The sequence below is a fragment of the Macaca mulatta genome, chromosome 1 (assembly GCF_049350105.2).
Source record: "Macaca mulatta isolate MMU2019108-1 chromosome 1, T2T-MMU8v2.0, whole genome shotgun sequence".
NCBI lineage: Eukaryota > Metazoa > Chordata > Mammalia > Primates > Cercopithecidae > Macaca > Macaca mulatta.
Window position 1 is genome coordinate 33,983,670 of NC_133406.1, and position 17,914 is coordinate 34,001,583.

Here is a 17,914-nt window from a genome sequence, read left to right on the forward strand (position 1 = left end):
GGTGGGGTGTTGGTGGGCAGGGTTATGATGTCACAGCAAAAGTTACAACAGGAGGAAAACACAGAAATGGTTCAACATTTTTTTTTTTAACTTGGGACTGCCAAGAGCTGAAGGAGAGTGGTGAGCAAAGGAATGAAGGGAGAGAGAGAGAAACTAAACTGGAAGCTTGAGTTTTGTGTAGCTTCTTGAAACCTTATGAATGGATTGCTAGAAGCTGAGAGCCAGGAGAGACCTATAGGGGATGCAAGATCCCTTACACATTAAAAGGGGGAGAAAAGCAGGCGGAATTCTTCTTCCTGGCTGTGTTATCCCTCCTTCCTGAAATGAATGGTAGGAAACCTTTTTCTGAGGGTTATGGGGTGGCATGCGGGAGGGGGAAGTTTACTTCTTTTCTTACCTGAGTATCTTCCCTTTACTTGAACTAAACCTCCTGTCTTCCTTCCCTCCTTTCTTTTCTGCTTCCTCTCTCTGTCTTCCCTCTGCTTTCCTGGCTTTCTTTATATCCCCCTCCCCAGAGCCCTAATCTTTATTCTTGAGCTGCTTCAGAAAGAGAGGGAGAGAGAGAGAAAACTGAGTCAAAAGTGAAGGGAAGGAAGAAGGGCAGTCTAGGATTGAGGGGTATCTGCTTAGTAATAGCCACGTGCCTGAGTTGATATCTTCTTGGGGGACTTGCATCGAGGCTCCAGTGGATGCTACATAAGGAAACAGGACATACTGGGAATGAAGTGTTTAAGATACAGCATTTATGATGCAAACAAGTCAGTTCTTAGTTGGGGTAGAGGAGTTTAGAAGATGATGAGGAGACTCAAGGCAGAAGAGGCAGTGTGATCTTACTCCAGAGTATGTGGACTGCATGTTTTAGATGTGGGCAACACAAGCAGTGACTTTAAAAGTGTAAGTGATTTTTCTTATTATGTGAATGAAGGACACAATGCGTTTCTCTACTGTTTCATACCACCTGCGGTCAGACATCCTTACTTGTGTTAAGAATTCAGAACCATGCCATGTGTTTGTCCATGTATACATGTATGTATTTCTGTACATGCACATGCTTTTGGGGGGTGGGGACCCTTTGAGAAAGCCTTTATCGAGGCATTTAGGCAAACATTGCATAGGTTAAAATTATGACATTTTCTTCCCCATCCTTTCTATCCATTTCAAATCAATTGGAAACATGGTTGCTTGGGTCTAGCTGTTCATTTTGGTAAATTACTTATTTTGAACATCTCATTTGTTTATTTGCTCACTCAGCATATGGTGACTTTTAGTAACTTGAGATTGAGAAACTTCTGAGATAAAAAGAAGATCTATGTAGTATGAATTCATGGCATTTCAATTTAATACTTCTCACAGCAGGATACTTGATTTCTCCTTTCTCCCATGTCCAATTTAAAGTGAATTTAAGATATTGTTCTTTTAAATCCCAAATGATTGATCAAAGTGAGAAAAAATACTTCATTTGTTTTGTTTGTGACAAAACAAAAGAAAGATACAAGGGATCCCTGAAAGGTTAGTGTGGGCTTGTTAGGCAGTAGGTAGATGGGTTCACAGTAAGTGTGTGTGTGTGTGTGTGTGTGTGTGTGTGTGAGAGAGAGAGAGAGAGAGAGAGAGAGAATACACACAGAGAAGAGTACTCCAAAACAGTATTGATTCTTTGCTATTGATTGTGTAGGCTGCGGCTGCTGAAAGAGAAAGCCCGAGATGTTTACTGGGGAAACCAAGAGTAGTGTCTGTCCCCTGTGCCTTGGTGAGGTGGGGAGGTTTTCAGGAGGAAGGAGGGGACAGGGAGGAGTAGGTGGAGTGATGCATTGAACTTACTAGCTTTGACATCATCATTGTCTTTAAATGAAAAACAAAACTAAACAAAACAAAACAAGAAGATATCTACAGGCAGAGAGAAAGGGAACCAAGGGGAGCAGGAGAGACTGGAGAGAATAGGTCCCCTGAAGTATATACTCTTCTTTTTGCTCTTTTCCCGATCTTCCCAGGAACCCATAAGACTCCTAGAAGGTGAAGTTAAGAGCTCCCAGACTCATAAGGTTATTAGAACAGCAAACTGGCACCCCAAAGAACTTTACGGAGACTTGCAACCTACCACCAAGTTGTATGAGGGATTAAAATCCTTCAACAACCAACAACCCCAAGCATCAAACTGAAGGAAACATTCTAACCCTCACGGACAGACTGGAAGCTGGATGGGGACCTGACTGAGGACATCTGGAGAATGAAAGTTAAGTACCAGCTTGGATTTTTGTGCCCCTAGATTATTTTTGCATTTTAAAATAAGAAGCATCAAATTGCATGTTTCTGTGTAAAAGTTCTAGCAATTTGTTTTAAGGTGAACTTATTTTGACTTAAGGACTACAAAAAGAGAAGGTAATTCACAGGGAAGGAAGAAGAGAAAGAAATGAAAATTAGAGAATAAGATTATTTTGAATGACTTCAGGTAGCGAAGAGTGTTTGTTTGTGAGTGTGTATTTGAGACACTTGGCTCATGCCTGTGGGTCTCTCTTCTACTATCAGTGAGGGGAGGGATTATTGAAGAAGAAGGAAAAAAAAAAAAAGAAATCTGAGCTTTCTGGGAGGAAATTCAAAGGAACCAAGAGAAATTAAGTTCGTTCTGCAAGGACTAAAATAGAGCAAGAGGAGAGAGGTCAAGGGAGAAGCGTGCAGGAAGCACACGCGCCGGGGAGGCATAGAAGCCACGCTGGCAGAGTGGCCAGCACAGGTAGCCAGCAGAGGCATTCTTGGGGCTATTTGAAAAAGTTTGGTCTGTGAACAAAACAGTTTCCCTGGTGACTGCAAATCCATTGCTAGCTGCCTCTTTCTCATCTGCCCATCACTCTGGTGTGGTACCCAGAAGTTGACTTCTGGTTCTGTAGAAAGAGCTAGGGGAGGTATGATGTGCTTAAATATCCTAAGAATAAGCCTGGCGATTTTGGCTGGGTGGGCACTTTGTTCTGCCAACTCTGAGCTGGGCCGGACACGCAAGAAATCCTTGGTTGAGAGGGAACACCTGAATCAGGTGCTGTTGGAAGGAGAACGTTGTTGGCTAGGGGCCAAGGTTCGAAGACCCAGAGCTTCTCCACAGCATCACCTCTTTGGAGTCTACCCCAGCAGGGCTGGGAACTACCTAAGGCCCTACTCTGTGGAGGAGCAGGAAATCCGTCATACAGGACGCAGCAGACCAGACACTGAAGGAAATGCTGTGAGCCTTGTTCCCCGAGACCTGACTGAAAATCCAGCAGGACTGAGGGGTGCAGTTGAACACCCACCTGCCCCATGGGTAGAGAATAGTCCTACTGGGCAATCTGAGCTGCTGGGAGATGATGACACTTATCTTGGCAATCAAGGATCCAAGGAGTCTCTAGGTGAGGCTGGGACTCAGAAAGGCTCAGCTGTGGCTGCCACCACTGCCACCATTTTCACAACCCCGAAGGAACCCAAACCAGAGACCCAAAGGAGGGGCTGGACCAAGTCCAGGCAGCGTCGCCAAGTGTGGAAGAGGCGGGCAGAAGATGTGTGGGGAGACTCCGATATCTCTTCACATTTCCAACCTTGGTCCAAGCACTCCCTTAAACACAGGGTCAGAAAGAGTCCACCAGACAAAAGCAACCAAAATGGTGGAGAGGACTCCTACCGGGAAGCAGAGACCTTTAACTCCCAAGTAGGACTGCCCATCTTATACTTCTCTGGGAGGCGGGAGCGGCTGCTGCTGCGTCCAGAAGTGCTGGCTGAGATTCCCCGGGAGGCATTCACAGTGGAAGCCTGGGTTAAACCGGAGGGAGGACAGAACAACCCAGCCATCATCGCAGGTAACACCCCTCTCCTGGGCTTTCTGAGATCCTGAGGGTTTGGCTGGCTTTATTTCTGACAGGTTAGATATAAGGAGCGAGGATGGGAAGGGGACCCAACAGGAAAGCCAGAAAGGGCTAGCCAGGGAGAGGGGGAAGGGCCGTTAGTAATCAGCCCAGCAGGATTCCAGACACCATCAAAAAGGAGATAGTGACTCTAGCCATATCAGCCTCTGTACCTTGTATTGATCTCATGTCCTTCTATACATTGTGCTTGCACTTAGGAGACTTTAGCTCTCTTACCTCTGTTTGAAGTCATAGAGCTCCTTGGTTCTTTGCCAAAAGAGAAGGGGTTTCACACTCCATTGCTGGTAGACCAATATGAAATACCCAGGCAACCTTGAAGACAGATGAGAATCCAAGGACCTGAGCAATGAGTCACGCCTGGGCTGGTCCAGGCGGTGAGGAAACAAGGCTGCTAGGTACACAGCTGTCAGGTCCTGCCTGGATTCCTTTTCTCTGAGTGCCCTGGATCTTGGCAGAAAGTTACCCTCTGGTCCAGGTCCTGGAGTTCCCTTCACTTTGTCCCAGCAATCATGTGTCCAGCTTAGGAACAGTAGGGCCCACTGGAAAAAGTGAGCACTTATAAGCCAAGATCCCGACTTCTAGGCCTGCTGTTGTAACGACCTAAAAAATGAAACCTGTATAACTCCATGGTTTTGATCAGGAGCACTTGCCTGGGAACATGACCCACATTTGTTTTCCACTATACACAGATCTTGGTTTTCATGGAGAGTCACCCAGAAGGGCAAAGAAAAATTAGGTTAAGAGTAACTGTTTCCTGTTGCCTTACTGGGAAGGTTGTAATGAAGCAAGGGGTCATGGATTAGACATGATATTTCATCATTTAGTACCTTATCCTTTTGAATTCCCCATGACAGAACCTAACACAAAGCAAAGTGCATAGTAGAACCATATAATCTGCTTAATTTGAATTATCCACAGTGCCCTTTCATGTTTTCCAGTTCCATTATATTGATAGGGAAACTGAGGCAATAAAAGGCATGCAATGCAGGCTGGGAATAGAACTCCAGGACACTTGAATTGCTTGAAAAATTTCCAAATTAAGAAAAAATTCTCAGGTTACTGGTTGCCTGCAAGAAAGTTTCAGAAAGAAGGAAAGAAGTTGGCAAGGAGGGAAGTTCTTTCAAGGGGGGTGTTGCTGGAACATCCCTTCCGGACACTCTGTCTCCCCCCCTTTGGCTGTGATTTCTTCTTCGGAAGCTGGGATTCCCAGACACTGAGCATCCTCAAGTCTTGTGGTTTTGCTGTATTTTATTTTTGGGTGGGAGAGGGGGTGGGGAAAGGGGAGAAAGAAGGGTTGGGCTGTAAGTTAGGTGGGGAAGAGAAAGAGTAGAAGGAAATCCTTATTCTGGGGCCAAATGGAAGAAATAATGAGATGATTATCTGATCAGAGTTGGCAGCTCCACAGTTTCTCCCAGATGACATCTTTGTGCTGCTTAATCTTGCTTCCTAGTACCCATCTGCCAGGGAAACTGTGTGCTTGCAGTCTAGACTAAGACCCACAACTCTGCTTTCCCCTCCTCTTGCAGTAGCAACGTAAAGACCTGGGATCAATTCCCTGGCTGAAGAAAATGAGAGAAAGATCCAATAGGAGTCTATGTGGGAGGCTCTAAGGGGCTACTGCTTTGGGTTACTAGAGGCCAAACCTGGGGAAACTTGACTCCTGTCCTGTCCCTCCTGTGTCCTGTCTGATGCTCTGCATAGAGGAAAGCAGTGTCATGATTTGATTCCAGTTACAGCATTTCTCATGGCACCTCCCTCATCCCCACCCCAGGACATCTTTCTCCCTTGCCCACCTGTCCACTGCCACCAACCGCTGCCAACACTGCCACAGCACCCACTCAGATCCTTCTCTAAAGTGCCCATCTGAACTCTTTTAACTGTAAGCATGTAAAATTGGGCAGGAAATCTTTTGCAAACTGTCTAGCTTCTGAGTTTTCCTTCTCTTCAAATCAAAGTATCCCTTGTGGTGTACTGACATTTCCCCCCTTAGGTCTACAGCAGAAAGGTTGAGGGCAGGGAATGCCCAGGGCTATCTCATCTCCACCTACCACTCTGTATTTTTCTTTCAATTTCTGTACATCAGAAAATATTCAGTAAAGATGTAGGGTAAAGGTCTGGGAAAGAGGGAGGTTGGGAACATGGTTTCATTCTTCAGGATTCTAGCAACAGGGCTCCTGAGGGCTTGGGCATCCTTGTGTACTCACTGTGTTTAGCTGCTTACAGGGCTCCTGAGGGCTTGGGCATCCTTGTGTACTCACTGTGTTTAGCTGCTTACACTTCACCTGTGGTCTCCATGCCTGAGAACCATAATGTTGCGAAAGGCATTTGCCCTAATCTACTCATGCCTATGGACAGACCAGACCATCTTCCTTCTCTTCCATACAGCACTTGCCCCTGAGCTGGTCATTGTCTATTCCTAGGATGGTTGGCCTTCACCTATGCAGAATGACAATAGAATCATGTCCCTGGGAGCCACATACAATTCAGCAATTCTGCTGTTCCACTGGGAATGATCCGAGGTGTTGCGAGACTTGGCCCCTACACTTTTTCAACAGCTCTCAAAGCGTAGCTTCTGTCTACTCAACTTAAACCCAGTTTCCCAATCCTTAATCTACCCAACTTAGGGCATTTTTTTCTTCAACAGAGACTTCAAGCAATGCAGCCATAGCCATTTACAGAGGAACATTCCCCTCCCCAGTCCCAGATGCGGGTGTCTTAGAGGATACTTTCTACACAGGACACTAGGTGGCAGTGTTGCTTCATTCACAGGAGAGTAGGCAGCCACGTAGTGGGGAATGTCTCTGATTTCTTGGAGGACTGTCCTGCCCTGGCTCTGGGCTGTATGTATTTAATTGTCCTCTCCCAGAATGTTGTTCATAGGCATCCCTTGGGGTCAGCTTTATGCAAGTGTTTTTTGCGGGGCTTATGTGAAAGGGCAAAAGTGTCATTTTTGGGGTTGTGACTAACTTGCACTTTAGCAAGTGGTAAAGAAAAGAAAATCAACTAAAGTTTCCCCTCTCCCTCCCCCACTCCAAACTTCCACATTCTTCCAAAATAGAAAGTTGAATTCCAGAATGAATTGCCAGAATACATTTATTTAGAGTTGAGGACAGCACGGAGCTCACAGGCTTTGGGTGCTGAACGTCTCTCTGGCCCTCGGAAGGGGAGACATGGTACCTGGGTCCCTGCAAGACAGATCTTCTGAAGCGGCCTATTTCCCGTAACAGAGACGGAGCAACCAAGGTGTAGGAGAGGACTGTGTACAACTGCTCCACTGTAGAGTCCTCCATAAGAGTCGCTAGGAAGGGGCTTGGCAGTTCAGGGCCATGTAGCCACCTAGGAGTAGACTGAAGTCAAGAGCCCATTTGGTTGGGCCATTGGAACTGAGTACTGGATGTAAGCCAAATTCTGTCCCATCCACGTGTGTAACTTTTAAGCTCCAGCACCCAACCCCGAAACCATCCTGTTCCTTTCCCTCCTTCTCAACTTCCTTTCCTCTCTTTCAACCCCAACATACACAAAAGAGAAGATTTTAATAGGTTCCTCCTCACCCGTAATTGATTTCAAATGTTCCCTGAAGTTGCCCAGCTGAGTAACCACCTGCAGCTCCAAGTTGCAGGAGACTGAGTCACTAAGTCCATGGCAGAATTGGAGCCTGAGCCCAGGATTCTTCATTCAACAAATATTTATTGAGTGCCTTCCATGCAAAGCATGGCAAGGCCCTGAGGGGAGCACAAAGATGTCTAAGAAACTGTCCCTGACATGAAGACAAGTTTTTCTCCTCTGAGGATCTGAGCATTAGAGTATATGCTCGTGTAGAACTTGGGAGGCAGGCTGACCCGGCATCAGATTCCATCTCTGACGCTTATCAGGGCTGTGGTCTTTGGCAATCCATTGAGCTTTTCTATGCCTTGGTTTCCTCAAATGGAAAAAGGAGAAAAATATATGTGTACAAAATATCATTCCATTTAAATAAAAATGAAAAAAGCTCCAAAAAATGAAAAATAAGACGATGTCTTGCAGAGTCGTTACGATACTTGAACAAGTCATGCATGTAAAGTGCCCACCACAGGGTTTGGCCGTTGTGTTTACTCATAGCCTGGCAGGAGCTAAGAGTCGGAGGCAATCATTACTGGGAGCAGCAGGTTAACCTGCTCGTCTTTGGTTCTAACCCACTAACCTATCATTTTTCCTTAGGTGGAATATTCACTTTAATTTCTTAGGAATTCAGTTTACTAAATTGTAAAATGAGAATGATAGTAAACAGACCTTTTTACAACACAGTCTAATGTGTTATAAATGCAGTAGAATCAGAGGCCCCAAAGGGCTCATTTATTTTATTTAAAAAAATCCATTCTTTTTAGCCTGAGCAGTACTATTTTGAATAAATTGGACAATGGTGCTAAAGTTTTTTGGAGGCCATAAAACCTTTTAAAAATCTGATGAAAGCTTTGTCCACTCCCTAGAAAAATGAACATGTTCACATAGTTCACACAACGTTCAGAGCTGTATTAGTCTGTTCTCAAGCTGCTGATAAAGACATACCTGAGACTGTGTAATTTATAAAGGAAAGAGCTTTAATGGACTCACAGTTCTACATGGCTGGGGGGGGGCTCACAATTCCACATGGCTGGGGGTGCCTCACAATCCCACATGACTGGGGAGACCTCACAATCATGGCTGAAGACGAACAAGGAGCAAAGTCATGTCTCACACGGTGGCAGGCAAGAGAGCGTGTGCAGGGGAACTCCCATTTATAAAACCATCAGATATCATGAGACTTATTCACTATCACAAGAACAGCACAGGAAAAACCTGCCCCCATGATTCAATTACCTCCCACCAGGTCCCTCCCACAACATGTGGGAATTATGGAAGCTATGACTCAAGATGAGATTTGGGTGGGGACACAGCCAAACCATATAAAATGACCCTCAATACTCTTCACGATTTCCTGACGGCGAGGGTCTGTTGACATTATGTATAAAACCCATTGTTTAAGGCCTATATTGATAAGTGTTTTTTTTTTTGACATCTAAGAAATGAGATTTCACAGAATGCTGAAACATCCCCTTCTCCCAATAAGAGAGATTTATACACAAGGTGGAGGGTGTCATCCACGTAGAATATGGAGCTTCATAGAAGGCAGATTCACATACATGTGAAGAGAATGTAAAAGACAGGCCATATGTGGGATCTCTCCCTTTATCCGATAGGACTTAGTGACAGATGAAGAGACAAATCTATACTTTTCCCAGAATCTTCCTGAAGATGAGGTTTGCACAGTCATCTCCTTAGTTGCTTCTTCCTATATCACAGCAAGGTTTGAAGTCAGAGTGTTCGTCCTTCAAGAATCCTGTGGAATTGTGCAGTTCCCTCCACATTATAACCCTGCTCCCTGGTTAGGATCCACATGTGCAGCAAAGTCATGGCCACCTGCCCTAGGCATGGACGACCCATGAATGTGAGGGCTTGCTGTTGGTTTCTGGGGATGGATTTACCCACAGTGATGAGTACGAGTTGCACAAGTTGTCTTGTGTGAATAGGGCATAGCCCCTGATGGTTGTAAATTAGCATCTCTGTATAGAAGGTTTTATCATGTGGCTGCATGGCCCCCAAGAAGAGAGGAACGTGGAGGGACTGTATGGTATCTGGTTTAAGAAGTAAACCAGACTGTGACTATGACCCTTCTTCTTACAGCCTGTAGCCATGCCCCTCATCCATATGGGAAAGTAATTTTCTCTATGTCTCTGCCTCCAGGGCTCTTCATGTGTGGTTTTCTAGGGTGCATATTGATTCCTGCCTTATTTGTTATGTGCATGTCTCATTTCTATCCACCGGTAATTCCTCCAGAGCCAAACGCATGTCTGATTAACTTTTGTCATTCCAAAATATCTAGCACAGTATTAGAGACTCTCAGTTATGTTTGCAGAATAGAAAAAATAGAAATTTAGACTGCTGACTGCCCATTAGGGATGAATAAAAGGGTGGGAGGAACTTTCTGAAACTGGAGTCTCTTTGTGGAATCCAGAGCAGTGGCTTTCAGATTCTGTTTTTGCTGCCTACTGAGGTATCTTCCTAGCTCCTGAGGGGAAATCACTGAGTGCAGGGTTCCCTTTCCACCTTCAATAGGAGCATCCCTTCCTTACCTGTTTCACGGGAAGGAGGGGCTTAATTACTTTAAGGAAGTTTAAACCCCACAACTATAGAGCAGGGGTTGGCATGTTATGGCCTATGGGTCACATCAGGTCTAAAGCTGAAGCTTGTTTTTGTAAATAAAGTTTTATTGGCACACAGCCACACCCATTTGGTTATGTGTTCTCTGTGGTGACTTCCCTGCTAACTGGTGGAGGTAAGTAGTTGCAAAAGAGACCTTCTGGCCCACAAAACCCAAAATATTTACTGTCTGGCCCTTTGTGGAAAAAGTTTGCCAACTCATGCTTTAGAACATTGCTTCTCAAACTTCAATGTGAATAGAGATCAGCTGAGACTATTCTTAAGCTGTCTGCCATGGCAATGCACCTCGTAGCAGGTGCAATGTAAGTACGTCTTGCACACTGCAGGGAGTTTCATGGACCAAGGACCCCAGGCGCTGTGCTCTGAAACACATCACTGCATTTGCACTGAGGCCACGGATCCCTGGGGTGGCATGGATAAAGGCAGGCCAGTTCCTGAGAGACAGTCGTTGACTTTGGCTGGAGGACTCAAAAAGGCCTTGCAGGAAATTCCTTAGACTGCACTGTAGTCAACAACACTTCCATCCCACCTTCCTTCCCTCTTTTTTTTTTTTTTTTTTTGCTTCAGAGTCAGACTTGCAGCAATGACTGATGGCTCTCCCAGCCTTTTCAGGATCTCTCTATATTTCTTCAGAGTTGTCTCCTCCAGTAAGATCCTACATATTTAATCCTGTATTGGCATCTACTTCTTGTACTAACACAACTACCTTATGCAAATGCAGATTTGGGTTCAACAGGTCTGGGGCAGCCTGAGATTCTGCATTTGTAACAAGCTTCAGGTGCTGTTGCTGCTGCTAGTATGTGGACCATGATTCAAGTTGCAGGACTCTAGACTCTTGAGTCCAGGCTCTTGAGTCCAGGGCAGAAGACAGCAGACTTTTCCTGTAAAAGGACAGATAGTAAATAATTTAGGCTTCTTGGGCCATGCAGTCTCTGTTGCAAAAAATTAAACTCTGTTGTTATAATGTGCAAGCAGTCATAAATGATATGTAGACACATTTCTATGCCTGTGTTCCAATAAAACTTTATTTACAAAAACAGGTGGCAAGCTAGATTTTTCTCATGAGCAGTAGTTTGCCAACTGCTTTTTCCACCATCCTTTTGTGCTTTCCTTTCTAGTTTCACGCTATGAAAAATAACTCCAACAGAGAGACTGTGGCACTGTCAGTGGTAGGGACATACCTTTTGTTGAAGTATAAACAAAACTTCCCAGATATTTCTTGCAGGAAACAAGTCATGCTAGTTTCTTGGTATGAGCACTCCAGGTAGAGTTTATATTTATTTCTTTCCTTTTAAAAAAAAAAAAAAAAAAAAAAAAAAAGCATACTGAGATGTGACTTATCTTAAAGTTCACATGTTTAAAGTGTACAAATAATGTCTTTAGTATTCTTACAGACTTATCTCAATCTATTATCTCAATTGTCTCAATCAATTATCTAAATCTAATTTTAGAATATTTTAATGGCACCTGAAAGAAATGCTGTACCCATTAGCCCTACCCACTTCCCTCCCTTCCTTTCCAAATTCACCATAGCCATAACCATTGGCAACCTACTCTTTATCTCTATACATTTTGCCCATTCTGTACATTTCATAAAAATGGGATTATACAATATATGATCTTTTGTGGCTGACTTCTTTCACTTGAGACTTATCCATGTTGCAGCATGTATTGGCACTTCATTCCTTTTTATCGTTAAGTAATATTACATGCATATACTACATTTTGTGTATCCAATCTTCAGTTACTGGATATTTTGGTTGTTTCCACTTTTTGGCTTTTGTGAACATTGTGTACAAGTGGATATTTTTTCTATGTCTTTTGGTTAGATACCTAGGAGTAGAATTTCTGGGTCATATGATGACTATATATTTAACATTTTGAGGCCCTCCCAGACTGTTTTCCAAGGTGGTTGCACAATTTAGTAATCCCCATCAATGCATAGAGGCTTGGTTTTATACCTCTGACCCTCTAAAATGAAATGGGGGCTGGGCACAGTGGCTCACACCTGTAAATCTAGCACTTTGGGAGGCTGAGGCAGGTGGATCACTTGAAACCAGGAGTTCAAGACCAGCCTGGGAAATATGACGAAACCCCATCTCTACAAAACATACACAAATTAGCTGGATGTAGTGGCATGCACCTGTGGTCCTAGCTACTCAGGAGGCTGAGGTGGAAGGACCACCTGAGCCTGGTGAGGTAGAGGCTGCAGTGAGCTGTAACTGTGCCACTGCATTCCAGCCTGGGGGACAGAATAAGAACCTGTCTCAATAAAATAAAGTAATAAAATAAAATGGGCTTCTGTGACATCACTGGTGAGTATGGTTTGGCCACTGCCAGCATCTGAGAGCACCTCAGTGGTCTTGGAGAAATGTGCCATTATTGCACAATGAGAAGAGACACCTGGGGCTCTGATGCTGAGGCCTCTGCAATCACAGGGAGTCCTTCCTAGTTGAAGTGGGTTCTCTCACCAAGCTCCCTCTTCTAGCTTCTTGAAGGTATCCTAAGATGGGCTTTTGCTTCCCTGAACCTTCACCTTTGGCCTGAAGCATATTACTTCCTATTACCTGCAACCTGGCTGAATCCCCAATGCTAGGCATACAGAAAACACTCAGGCACTTAGAAGTCACGGTGCATCAGATTCTGATGCAGCAGCACCTTCAGAAAGAAAAAGAGAAGAGAAACCAAGGGGAGAAGGGAAGATGAAGCTCACATAGCTCACATAGCCATGAACTTTCTCCTAGATTCCAGCTCTATGTCTGGCCCCAGCTGGGTTCTTTGGCAGACTGTTCAGGGTTTGGTGTCTGACTCACAGGGTTAGATCTGGGCCTTTGGGGTCGTCCAGTTGTTTGGGGTGCAGGTGGGGGAAGGAGAATCACTTCCAGGCAGTGGCGTAGAGGGATTTTCTGTAAGAATGGCCTGTGATTATCCTATTCACCACACTCCAGCTTCAGTGCCTGGCACCTGTTACTGCCTTTCCTCCCCTCATACCCCAGTTTTCATTTACTGTAAAATATACTATTCTTGGTCCTTTGCATCTCAGGGAGACAATACAGTGGATGAGGCTTTGACTGACCAAGGTGGCACCATTACTGCTCATCCGCAATCCTCTGGGAGCTGTGTGTTCTTTCTCAGACCACAGGAATGAGATGGAAACCCACAGAGACTCTCTTCTCGGGGTAGAGCAAAGATTGTCAGGTTGGAAATATTCAGGAGTGACAGAGACAGGGTTGGAAAGTAGGAATCACTTTTGGCAGCCCAAACACATCCAACTATTCTCTTGTCAGCAGCAACAATTTGTCCTTCCTCACCTCCTGCTTCCTCCTTTGTGCACTTCCTTCTTGTTTCTTTGGGCTGACCATGTGATTCACTCAGAATGTGTGTGCCAGGAGGTCTGACTCCTCTTTCCTGTTCTAATCTGTGCCTTGAGGAGGCTAAATAAACACTTTATTTGGTGTTTACTAACAGAAGGGCAACACCTTAGTTTGGCTCCTGAACCTGTATACCGTGCACATCCATTAGCTTCAGTTCCTGATGTCATAAACAAGGACACAGATTCCATACTTCTGCTCTTGAGTACATGGAATTACGTTGCTCTGGGGGCTCATCAGATCAATTTCAGCTCACATCGTACACCCCCTTGCCCTAGCACCTTCCAGAAAGCATATTTCTACGCTAAGTTTGTATCCGAAAAATAACAGCATCGTTTCTTTCCCATGTTTACTACCTGTCTCAAAACAATCTTCCTCCTTGGATTTTTAAAAGAGAACATCCAGTAAAGAAAACTCAGTGGGCAAACAAAAACATCCTAGTTCTCTTTATGAGTCAGAATTGAGTGGGGAAGAAAAGTGGTTCTGCCCAAATATAAAATGTGGAACCTGGAACCCAAAGTCTCAGAACATTTGAAGTATTACCATGGCAACTGGTTAGGCCATCAAGATGAGCAAGTATGTTCATTTCTGCATTAGAAATCCAGTTACCTGATCAGAGGGAACATTGCAGAGCCTATAAGTTAATCAGTTAGTGAGTCATCATTCAAGTGGTGACTCAGCATTTGCTATCTTTCCTACAAATAATTGCTCTACATTCTGGGCAGGTTATAAAAGTAGTTTAGTTTGTTCATTCATTCAATATTTATTGAGCTTCTATTAAGTGAAATATCAAGCCTTTAACCACATGTTGGGGAATCAAGAACTACTAAGGCAGGAGTTGTGCCTGGAAGGTGCTCAGAGTTTAGGCCTATAAACTGTAAACAAATTATTAAATTTGTTTTAATAACAGATTATATGTGTATATGTAAACAGATTATTACAGCCTGGCTACTGAGAGTGACCAGTCCTGCCTGGATAAACCAAAGGATTTGTTGAGGCTAGGGAAGGAGAGCTGGCAACCAGAGAAACAAAAAGAGTACTGGGAAGTAGCAGAATTAGGACAAAGAGAAAATGATAGAGTTTTCAAAGTGTCAGATGGCACAGGAGCACCAAATAACACATCAGGCCTAAAGTAGGTGCATTGGATTTACCAGTCAGGAAATCATGGATGACTTTAGGGAGAGTAGTTTCACACCTCAGTTATGGGTGCATCCATATCACATTAAGTAGAGATATGAATGAGAGGTAAGGGAGTGAAGACGGGGAGCAAAGTCTATTGCACTCTATGCAGAAACTCGGCTGTGATGGAAGGGGCAGAGGAGATGTCAGAAGTAGATATGGGTTCAGAGAGATTTTATTTTAAATTCAGAAAGATCCAAGACTCAAGGTCTTGTATTAAAGAACTGGTCATCTAAAGTAGGAGACAGCATAAACACAGGAAAATGATGGTAGATAAAGTAACAGAAATGTAAAGCATGCAAATGCAAGCTCAATCACTCTAAAGAAACTATTGCATAAATTTTCCTTTGACAAGTGGTTCTGTAGCACTTACTCTGTGCCAAGCATTACTGCAGTCTGTTTACAAATATTAACTCACATGCTCCCCAGGACAACTCAAGGAAAAAGACGGAGAATCAGAGCATAGAGAGAAACAGGATACTGTCCAAGGTCACACAGTTGGTGCAGGCAGAGCCAAGATGTGAACCTGGACATTTGTCCTGAGAGTTCTTTTCCACTGTGCTATATTGTCACTATCTTTTATCTCAGGAGCAGTAAGGATTGAAGAGCCCCAACCTTCCTCAACTGAACCCTTCATCCGTCTCACAACCACTGCTTATCCTGTTTCCTCTATCTCAGCACACAGCCAAGAACTCTGGGAGTTCCTGTCTCACATCACTGCCCCTCGCTCTCCACATGACATGTAATGCCAGTAATCAATCACCAAATTCTGTCTGGTTGGCCTCTTCAGTTTCTTTTGGCCCTGTTGTATTCATCCCAATAACCAAACTAAAGCTAAGTTTTGGTTACAATAATTCTGACCATCTCTAAACCAAGAGATCAATTTATTCTTCAGCTGTTTGATTGCAACCAAGAAGAGCATTTTCAAATACAAAGCAGCTCAAGTCACTTTCCTGCCTACAACCATCAGATGACTCCACTGCACCCTCAGGATAAAGTTCAGCTTCCTTAAGTTGTCATATGAGACCCTACTTACCTTTTCAGTCTCATCATTGCCTCTACAATAGACACACACACCCGTGCATACTCATGTGCACACATGCATGCACATATATACAGGCACACTTACACAAACTTGCACACCCATATGTACACATGTGCACAGATATACATGCCACACCCACCACACACCCACACCATCATATATGATATAATCATGCTCTCACACCATACTCACATGCACTCACACATATACTTCCAGTCCAATTTCTAGCAACACCAAACCACTAGCAGTGACACAGACATACCACTGTCCCTGGCATCTAGCCCCTGATGTCTATCCTTTGTAATTTTTCTCCTAATATGAAACCACTCTCCAAAACCAAATGCACCTGAATTGTTCTTACTTAACCCCCTAGATTTTTAGTGAATACGACATCTCTTTCAGGAACTCTTCCTTGACCTCTCTAAAGACTGATTTAGGTTTCCTCTCCAGTACGTTTTCCTGATACCTTATACTGTGCCTTATCAAGACACTAAGAGAAACCTACTGTAATTTCCATTTTACTTCTCATTAATTGAACACAAGCTCATTGAGCTCCTACTGTCTGCTAGGCACTGGACAGAGTGTTTGATGTTAAATAAGCAGACATGGTTCCAATGCCCAGTCATTTCTATTCTAGGCTAGCTCCCACTGGGCTGTAAGCTGTCTGGGGTCAGAGGCTGCATCTGGTTCCTTGCTGCCTTCCTAGCACCTAGTGCTTTGTCAGTTAATAACAAACAACTCATTCAATATGTATTTGATAAGAGGATGAAGGATAAACTAATTCTCTTTGGAAGTAGGCACATGAAAACCTGGTAATCTTTAAGTTCTATTGATGTTGAAGATGGCTAGGAAGTTTAAATTCCCCTCAGTAGTATCTAGAAGGAGGAGTTATCCTTACCTTCTACCTGAACTCCCCCTTTCTCCTCCCCACAAATCTACATATATCTGACAAATGTAGACTAGGAATTTGTCTCATAGAAAAACTGGATATAATTTACAACTTGGTTTAGCTATGTTTATTTCTAAACTTTCAGAAATTATCTTTTTTATTTATTTACTTCTTCTGGGTTGTCTTTTTCTCATTCTCATAGAACTTTTGTTTGGTGCACATTATTCCCGTGGGTGGGAGGAAGAGGAGGAGTGTATATACCTAGAGAAATGTAGATCTTGCTACCAGAAGAAGAAGCCACCAGGGGGCCAGGAAACACTCCTTGAGTTCGAAGTCTCTCCGACTCCGAAGTTTGCTCCTTCTCCGGCCCTTTGAAAATCTGGAGTTTTAAAAACTCTCTCTTTTTTTTTTTTTTGATGTGAAGATATTTTTTTTTTATTATTATACTTTAAGTTCTAGGGTACATGTACACAACGTGCAGGTTTGTTACATATGTATACATGTGCCATGTTGGTGTGCTGCACCCATTAACTGGTCATTTACATTAGATATATCTCCTAATGCTGTCCCTCCCCCTCTCCCCCACCCCACAACAGCCCCTGGTGTGTGATGTTCCGCTTCCTGTGTCCAAATGTTCTCATTGTTCAATTCCCACCTATGAGTGACAACATGCAGTGTTTAGTTTTCTGTCCTTGCTCTTTTGGGAGGGTGAAATTATTTTAACATCGAATGTGTTTATAGACTGTTCCTAGCTCAGTTTATTTATTAGCCGTTCGCTCACTCACTAATTCATTTATTCAACTGATGCTTCTTGAGCACAAAGTAGGTATTCAATTACTATTTTTGAAATTAACTCCAACTTTATGCAGAATAATAGTAAACACTAACCACAGCAGAGCTCTATTTTAGACATTGTTTGTTTCAAGGCACATTAGTAACTTGAAATAATTGCACAATAGAATATCCTTATAATCCTTATAATAAAACCCATGGCATGGATCCTGAAGATAAAAGGAAACTTGGGCAACACTCCCTCCTGGGTGTGGCAGCCTCGCTGGGCCTTTGGACCACCTCCTTGTGTCCCCTCCTCTGCCATGGCTGGTCCTGGGCTAAGGTCAGGCAGGTGACAGCCGGGTGCCATGGCAGAGGAGGGGGCACAAGAGGTGGTCTCAGCCCCTCTGGCTCTCTGCTTACAGCATTTCTGGAAACTTAGCATCTATGTCCTCTACTGTGGTGTGCTGCCAAAAGCCAAGCACATTTGAAGAAGGCAGCTGTTCATTTTGCCATTCCCAGCCCTTCTGTGAACATCTCC

The 17,914-nt window shown here is 43.9% G+C and overlaps 1 protein-coding gene across 1 annotated transcript in view; it reads left to right on the forward strand.

Moving 5' to 3' along the window:
- Positions 1 to 1,988: 1,988 nt before the first annotated feature.
- Positions 1,989 to 17,914, forward strand: part of PAPPA2 (pappalysin 2) — a 303,315-nt gene continuing 287,389 nt past the window's right edge. The window contains exon 1 of the mRNA XM_015123561.3: positions 1,989 to 3,815. Within this exon, the coding sequence (XP_014979047.3) occupies positions 2,900 to 3,815 (916 nt within the window). The 5' untranslated portion in view covers positions 1,989 to 2,899. The remainder of the gene's footprint in view (positions 3,816 to 17,914) is intronic.